General features: G+C 42.5%; 1 protein-coding gene across 2 annotated transcripts in view; it reads left to right on the forward strand.

Annotated features, from left to right (window-relative positions):
- PHLPP2 (PH domain and leucine rich repeat protein phosphatase 2) overlaps positions 1 to 7,144 on the forward strand; it is a 77,421-nt gene extending 70,277 nt beyond the window's left edge. For both annotated transcript variants that reach the window (XM_017539173.2, XM_037742230.1), the window contains exon 19: positions 2,047 to 7,144. In XM_017539173.2, the coding sequence (XP_017394662.1) occupies positions 2,047 to 3,201 (1,155 nt within the window). In that variant the 3' untranslated portion in view covers positions 3,202 to 7,144. The remainder of the gene's footprint in view (positions 1 to 2,046) is intronic.
- Positions 7,145 to 9,100: the final 1,956 nt, after the last annotated feature.

The following is a 9,100-nucleotide window of genomic DNA, read 5'->3' on the forward strand; positions in this document are numbered from 1 at the left end:
AGTAGAGACGGGGTTTCACCATGTTGACCAGGATGGTCTCGATCTCTTGACCTCGTGATCCACCCACCTCGGCCTCCCAAAGTGCTGGGATTACAGGCTTGAGCCACCGCGCCCGGCCTGAAGTTTTAGTTTTAATGAAGGCCCACTTGTCAGTTTTTGTCTCATGGATCGTGCTTTTGGTGTTGTATCTAAAACTCATTGCAAAACCCAAGGTCACCTAGCTTTTCTTCTATGTTATCTTCTAGAAGTTTATTTTTGTGTTTTACATTTTGGTCCACCATCTATTTTGAATTAATTTTTGTGAAAAGAGTAAGCTCTGTGTCTGTATTCATGTTTTGCATGTGGGTACCCACTTGTTCCAGCACCAATTGTTGAAAAGACCATCCTTTGTATGGCCTTTGCTCTTTTTTCAGAGATCAGTTGACTGTATTTGTGTGGGTTCATTTCTGGGCTCTCTGTTTTGTCAGAATTCTTTATAGAGTTCATCTAAGGTAACAAAATAAAAAAAGCATTAATATTATGTGATTGATACTATTAGGATTGTGGAAGTATGAAACATTAGTTTTGGGAAGCTCTTTCACTCAAAACAAATGAAAAATAAAATTTTGATGATGTTTTAAATTTTTAATTAATTTTATTGTTTTAGAGACAAGGTCTTGCTGTGTTATCCAGGCTGGACTTGAACTCCTGGATTAAGTGATCTTTTTGCTGTAGCTTCCTGAGTAGCTGGGACTATAGGCACATGCCATTGCACCTTGCTTCAGATAACTTTTTGTTTGACTAGTCTTTTTATAGAGTTTGGATACTGTTTAGATTTTTTTTTTTGAGACAGAGTTTCGCTCTTGTTGCCCAGGCTGGAGTGCAGTGGAGCCATCTTGGCTCACCACAACCTCAGCCTCCTGGTTTCAAGCGATTCTCTTGCCTCAGCCTCCTGAATAGCCGGGATTACAGGCATGCACCACCATGCCTGGCCTATTTTGTATTTTTAGTACAGGGTTTCTCCATGTTGGTCAGTCTGGTCTCAAACTCCCAACCTCAGGTGATCCGCCTACCTCGGCTTCCCAAAGTGCTGGGATTATAGGTGTGAGCCACCGTGCCCAGCCAATGTTCAGATTTTTCTTAGGGGATTCTAGGTAAGTAGGAAGTATTTTTATAAATGTAATTTTAACCACAGACATTTATTGTTTGTCCATTATTTGCCAAGCACCATACCTTCATTATTTTACCTAAACTTAATAACTCCCATGAATTGGTGGGCCCTAGCCCCAGAGTTTCTGATTCTGTGGATAACTGTTAAATTCCCATTTTCATTTTACAGATGAAGAAAGTAAAGTTTAGAATTAATGACAAATTCTGGTAAATAAGCCCAGGTCTTCTCCTAGAGGGTGACTGCAACTGTGAAATTAACTTACTGATGACTTTAGAGTTTTGTTCTATTTTTTCTTTTCTTGAAATCAGTACTACAAAGTGAGTGAGCATTCCCAACCTGCAAGCAGGGTTGTTCCTTTTCCTCTAAGTTTTGAATTACACTGCTGAGAAGACTCCCCTTTTTTAGGCTGAATAACCTTAGAGATTATTTGATACCTTAACTACCAAGATTCTCTTTGCCATTGGGTATCTTTCCAGTCCCAGCTGATACGCCTTTAAGTGAGAAATTACTTTTAGTGACCTTTCTGAGTTTTGGCCTCTCTGAGAATACTAGTGATAGAGAATTAATGATAGTTCTGCTTAACTGTTTTTCTATCATGTTTCTCTATTTATAGACATACTGAGGTCCGTTCTTCATGTTCAAGCAAACATCTTTTGGGATGATGTTGCCTCTTAGTCACTTATTTTTACTTGGCCCTATAATAACCATATAGTATTTTGTCTTTTAAGACTTCTCTACATTTATTTTTATGTGTTCACTTAAAATTATACTAACCTGTAGAAAAAATCATGTATGAATTGTTTTATTGTATATCCCTAAGCACTGTGATCTAGAAAGATATAAAGTTGCTTGTCATTGTTGCTTGTTTCTCAAATCTGTGTCCTGCTCTTCTGTAGGACAACAAAGTGAACGGGGTAACCTGCTGTACCCGGATGCTGGGCTGTACATACCTCTACCCTTGGATCCTCCCCAGGCCCCACATATCTTCCACTCCACTGACCATTCAAGATGAGTTGCTGATTCTGGGAAACAAAGCGTTGTGGGAACACTTGTCCTACACAGAAGCTGTCAGTGCTGTACGTCATGTACAGGACCCATTAGCAGCTGCTAAGAAGCTGTGCACATTAGCACAGAGCTATGGCTGTCAGGACAACGTAGGGGCAATGGTGGTTTATTTGAATATTGGTGAGGAAGGCTGCACTTGTGAAATGAATGGGCTCACCCTCCCAGGTCCTGTGGGATTTGCTTCAACCACCACCATCAAGGATGCCCCTAAGCCAGCCACTCCTTCCTCTAGCAGTGGGATTGCCTCTGAGTTCAGCAGTGAGATGTCCACCTCAGAGGTGAGCAGTGAAGTAGGGTCCACTGCTTCTGATGAGCATAATGCTGGGGGCCTGGATGCTGCCTTGCTTCCGAGGCCAGAGCGGCGCTGTAGCCTCCACCCAACACCCACCTCTGGGCTGTTTCAGCGCCAGCCTTCTTGTGCCACCTTCTCCAGTAACCAGTCTGACAATGGCCTGGACAGTGATGATGACCAGCCTGTTGAGGGAGTCATAACGAATGGCAGCAAGGTAGAGGTGGAAGTAGACATCCACTGCTGCAGGGGCCGGGATCTGGAGAGCTCACCCCCTCTCACAGACAGTGCTTCTACCCCATGTTCTGAGGAACATGCTAGAGGGTCGTGTTTTGGGATCCGAAGACAGAACAGTGTGAATAGTGGCATTCTCCTGCCAATGAGCAAGGACAGGATGGAGTTACAGAAGTCTCCCTCCACCTCCTGCCTCTATGGGAAGAAGCTCTCCAATGGTTCTATTGTGCCCCTAGAGGACAGCCTGAACCTCATTGAAGTGGCCACGGAAGCACCCAAGAGGAAAACTGGCTATTTTGCTGCCCCTACTCAGATGGAACCAGAGGACCAGTTTGTTGTACCTCATGACCTGGAAGAAGAAGTGAAGGAACAAATGAAACAGCACCAGGACAGCCGGCTTGAGCCTGAGCCCCATGAAGAGGATCGGACCGAGCCCCTGGAGGAGTTTGACACAGCGCTATGACTGCCCTGCTGGGCACAGTGGGGGAGGAGGCTGTGCAAGGTTGGGGTAGGGACCTGCCAGAGGCATTCTGCCTCTACATTTCTCTCTCTCTCTTTGTGTGTCTGTGTGTGTGTGTGTTTTGAGATGGAGTCTCGCTCAATTGCCCAGGCTGGAGTGCAATGGCATGACCTTGGCTCACTGCAACCTCCGCTCCTGGGTTCAAGCCATTCTCTTGTCTCGGCCTCCTGAGTAGCTGGGATTACAGGCACTCACCACCACGCCCGGCTAATTTCTTTTCTTTTTTTTTGTATTTTTTTTAGAGATGGGGTTTCACCATGTTGGCCAGGCTAGTCTTGAACTGACCTCAGGTGATCCGACCGTCTCAGCCTCCCAAAGTGCTGGGATTACAGGCGTGGGCCAGTGTGCCCGGCCCTGCCTCTACATTTCTAACCATAGCTGTGTGGGATTGAACTCAGAGCCAGAAAGGGTGAGAGCCATCAGGGGCTGGCTCTGGATAAACTAGTAGCCACCGTCAGTTTTAAGTTTCACATTTAACCTGCATTGGAATTCCCAGGGGTCCTGGGAAGAAAGCAGCTGTTCTGTATCAGTCCTACCACCTGCCATTAACCCTTTCTCTCCTAGGATCACTTTGAGAATTTGCCTGCCTGGGCAGGAAAGGGACTATTTCTGTGGAGGAAAAAAGTGAAGATTGATTCTCTTTACTAGTTGCTGCTGATGGATCTCTGTGATAGAGAAATCACCTTATCTCAGACTAATGAGGTGTGATGTGACTAGTCACATGGGTTTTCATTCTTCTCTACGAGAATACAGCCTATCAAAATGATGTCTGTTGGAAATGTAGAACCAATCAAACAGATACTTTATGTATGTAATATAATGAGAGCACTTTGCATTGACTGTGAACTTTTTATTTTTGAATCTGCACTAGAGCCAATCTTAGAGGCAGCCCGGCGCACCTTCATCCTAGGCAGAGAGAGAATTGGGTGTTGGAGCCTTATCCAAGGGTACTAAGAAGGGCCCTGAGAAGTTGAGTTAACTGTTGGATGTCAGACTGTGAAAGCTCCTGAGAACCTCGGGGTAGTAGGATCTTTTGGGGATGAAAAGGGGGAAGGAGTGAGGACCAAGACTACTTCTCCCTAGATCAGAAAAAGAGAATTACTCCTTGACAAGTATGACACCTGCTACGAATTTCCCAGGGAAACTTAGGGATTGGCCTCTTTCCCTAACATGTGGAGGAGTTGGCAGACAGCCTCCTAATGGGGAAGGCCAAGGCTAACGCTGCTTGTGTCCAGATGACCTTAAGTTATGACAGATGACACTGAAACACATTGAGGCCAATGAGAACAGATGGATGGAGCACTCAGGTTAGACTTGTTTATTCTCCTATGCTGGAGAAGAGGGATGGTTTTCTAGAATGTTAGAAGTGAGTTGAGGGCCCGCCTCTTGAATGTTGAACAGTGTACTCTTCTGAAAACTGCATATTCAGTTTATGTGGTTTCAGAATACTGGGCTCAATACCGACATAAGAAAGACACTTCATTGAAAAATTCTTAAGCTTACAGAAAATCTGTATTTTTTGCACATTCCACTTAACCCTAGCAAAATTCAGTTTCTTCCATATTTCTGTCACTTTTTCCATTGTAAGATGTGCTTAGAAAAATTAATTCCTATTTATTCCCCAAAATTTTGGCATTGCTTGATTTTACCCAGTAGGGAATGTGCTTTGAATTTTTGGAACACTTTTGCAATTAAAAATAGAGTAGAGCCATTTTTAATTTGTTTCATCAGAAACAATATGTTAAAGAGAGGGTTAAATATAAATATATTTTCGTGTGTGTTTTTCGGAAGTTTTTGTTAAAAGCAATAGTCAAAAGCCAGATGACCTGTCCATAATAATTATGTGTCTTCATCTTCTCAGAGGCCCCATGCCTATATGCATGTGTCATTGGGGTACACTCTTGGGGGATTTGGTACACTCTAATGGATGTCTAATGTTTGATCCCTCGAGAATCTGAACTTGAGTCCCCACATTGTCAAACTACTGGTCAGCTATTGAAAAATTTTAGAACTCAGGTCTTTGATTTGAAGTAGGGAACATAGTGGCTCACACAGAGTTCAGGTGCTGTTAGAAAGATGGGAACAAGAGTGTTTTGCCACCTTATTTTTATATGGGAAAAAAAATTTTTTTAATAAGAAAAAAATGAAAAATAACCCAAGCTGATAGTGATGAGTGATGTAAAACATCCTACTCAGATGGCAGAACCTTCGGGTTGTAGAATAGTGATGTCTAAAAATTAAAGTTATTTTGGGAATATACCACTTTAATAGTATAGTCTTATAAAAAGTATTCTGTATTGTGAACCCCTTTCATGCCTGCTGTTTGCTTCCCACTCTACCATTGGAACCACCTCAAAATCCAGTTCTGAAATGACCTTTCCAAAAGTAAATGTATTTACTTTTTAGTCAGCAGAACTCTGTAATTCCAAATGTTCTTCTATGTGGTAGAATTATTTTCAGGAACCATTAGGTTGTATTGAAAATCTTTATTATAGGCGATACTAAAACTGATTATTCTTTTTTGCAGTCTCCTTTAAATTCATGTCCTTCTGCAGTTGCTCTGTATTAAAACAGAGGGTAAAAAGGCCATAGCCCATCATGAAAAATATAATAAAAAACTCTTTAACCTATAAGGTAATTTACAGACATTGTGTTTTCTGAACAGACTGTTAGTGAAAGCCAGTATCTGTCTCCAGGTGAATGTAATCTACTTCCGAGTACTTTACTCAGAGGATGTGTTCCCCAGGTGGGCGGAGTACAGTTGATCTCTAGCACAGAGATTCTGGCCTCTGCATATTCTCAGGTCTCTGTGTGTACCTCCCATTGAATAGAGAAGCTTAAGAGAATTTCTGAGAGTAGAATACTGCTTCTTATGGGAGCAGTTTAGGAGTCCATGGAAGAAAGAAAAATACATGTGTCTTGGCAGCCATGGTGTTATTTTTATCCAAATGGATTGAAAGTATTTTTAAAAATTTGAATGTCAGTATGACAAAGCTGCAGTGCACTATAGAGTCAAGTCATTTGAATTACCACTCCTGATACAAGTGAGGGCTTTATTGCACTACTGTGGAGCCTATGTGTGCAATACATTGGTGAGTTCATTTACTGGTGTATGGAAGAGCCAGCAGGAGCAGCATGGTCATTGCTGGGTGCTATTACAGTTGTTTGTAGTGAGTGCTGTTTTCCAGGAAATGGAGCCAGTTGGGTGTGGCGAAACTGCTGAATATCAAATGATGCTCTTCTTCCCATGTAGACCTTCAGCAGAGCCAGTACTTGGAAGCCACAGGCTCACCTTCTCTATCCAATAATTATTAATGAAGAGACCTCCATAAGGGAGCAGCTGGCTGTTACCGATAAATGTACCAATTATTAAATAGTCTCCAAGCCATTCAGTGATGTCTTCAGCATCACTATAGAACTGTCTTGTCTTTTTACTGCCTTCTGGGTGGAGCCTTTCAGACTCCCCAGTCATGAAGGCAAGTTAATCTTTCTCTCCAGTTAGTGACTTTTGCCCCATAGTTGGGTAAGCACTTCCTAGATTGAGAAAAGCAACTACAGTCAGTCTTGCTCTGTTTCCCTCATTTGGTGATCAGTCAGTCACACATAAGCTCCTTGTACTCTAAATTTCATGCACTTCTCCCAGATGCTATAGGGTTTTCTCTCACTGTTGCCAATGGATGTCATCCAAACAGTGGGCTCATATCTTATGGTTTTGTGCAATCGTTGTATTGTAGTCCTAAGACTCATTATAGTGTATTTTTGATATTTTTGAAATGTGTTAAATTTTTTAATTCAATAATATGAGCCAGAGCATGTTGCAGCAAATCTATTGTTTGTAAAAATAATGATAATAATAAATAAAATAAAGTTGAATCTCTTTTTCATGGCTTTGTTTTAAAATGGAGTGCTTGTTTTTTCATAAGTATTTTAGCATGAAGCTATAATTTTCTCTCCTAACTTGTATGTGGAATTCGGTTCTTAACCAAAAGCACCTGCAGGATTTTTCTGCTTTTCCTGGGGAAGATAAGTGAGAACAAACACATGAAACCACATTCCAGGACACTGTAAAGGTAAGAGTTAAGGCAAGAATAAATGTTTTTGATCAGCTTTTCAGCTGAAATGGCAATACAGATTTTTACTTTTAAGAAATACTGTATTGAAAAAGAAACACCGTATTTTGCCTTGGTTTATATGCTTAAATCAGAAAACTGGAAAAAGGAAAAAAATCAGGAAACACCATCCTGATTCACGTGCAGGTTATTAGCTGACTAGCAGAAACTCAGCTCCTCTGTCCAAATGACAGCTGATGACACAGAGGAGCCATGGAAAAGCCGGTCATCAAGTTTTTCAGCATGGCTTTGGTGTAAGAAGGAACTTCAGAGTCTTGGCTCATGAGATACTTAGAATCCAGTTAAGCCTTTAAATTATTGCTCCTCCACTCCCACTCTCGTGGATGTCTCCCACAATCTCTGGACTTTTAGGCAAGATTAGCTACCTCTCAACTGATTAAAACAGGGTCTTGCTCTGTTGCCCAGGCTGGAATGCAGTGGTATGATCTTGGCTCATTGGAATGTCTACCTCCCATGCTAATGTGATCTTCCCACCTTAGCCTCCTGAGTAGCCAGGGGTACAGGTGTGCACCATCACATCTTAATTTTTGTGTTTTTTGTAGAGACATGGTTTTGCCATGTTGCCCAGGCTGGTCTTGAACCCTTGGGCTCAAGGAATCCACCTGCCTTGGCTTCCCAAAGTGCTAGGATTACAGGCATGAGCCACTGCAGGCTGCCTGCTACCTCCCATTTTAAATAAAGGTGAAGATAAGTAATTTCATAGATTTCCTCTTCATCTAGCTGAAGGAACATTTTATTTATTTATTTTGAGATTGAATCTTGCTCTGTCACCCAGGCTGGAGTGCAATGGAGCTATCTCAGCTCACTGCAGCCTCTGCCTCCTGGGTTCATGATTCTCCTGCCTCAGCCTCCCAAGTAGGTGGGATTATAGGCATGTGCCACCACACTGGCAAATGTTTTTTGTATATTTAGTAGAGACAGGGTTTCACCATGTTGGCCAGGCTGGTCTTGAACTCCTGACCTCAGGTGATCCACCCGCCTCAGCCTCCCAAAGTGCTGGTATTACAGGCGTGAGCCACCATGCCTGACCAGAAGAACCATTTTAAACACTTGGTTGAACAACCATTTATTGAGCACCTTTAATGTGATTTCATACCTCAGTTCTACTAAACACACCTCTCTGGGCCAACATGGCAGAAATGAATCAATGCCATGTGATATGAATTCCCTGGTATGCCAAAGGCCACAAGAGTATGTTAGTCACTCAGAACACCTTCCAATGTGTGATTCAGTGGGGCTGAGTTTTGCCTCTGCTAGTTAAAAGTTTGACTTCAGGCAAGTTAACCTCTCTAAGGCTGTTCTTATTAAATGTTAATACTAACATCAGTCATCAGTCATGGGCTAAATGAAATGATGCAAAGGGCTTCTTTATCAGTACTGTACATACCTGGCACACAGCGTTAACTCTCGTAAACCACCTAACCTTGAACCTTGTCGGCTCATCTGTAAAGTGGGAACAAGACACCTTGGCCTGTCTGACTGAAGTGGTAGTAAGAGAAGGTATGCTAAAGCATCGCGAATGTTATTAAGGTGTGTGAGTAATGTTACAGTGATGGCTCCATTCAGTTGAGAGGAGCTGCCTCGGGAGCAGTATTGGAGCTGGGCCTGGTCACAAGGTTGGGGTCAGGCCAAAGTTTCCATTTTTCCGAACCACAGGACCCAGACGTAGGCAAGGATCTAATAGGGACCTATTTCAGGGAATACATGCTGGG

Source organism: Cebus imitator, unplaced genomic scaffold, assembly GCF_001604975.1.
Source record: "Cebus imitator isolate Cc_AM_T3 unplaced genomic scaffold, Cebus_imitator-1.0 Scaffold117, whole genome shotgun sequence".
Classification (NCBI taxonomy): domain Eukaryota; kingdom Metazoa; phylum Chordata; class Mammalia; order Primates; family Cebidae; genus Cebus; species Cebus imitator.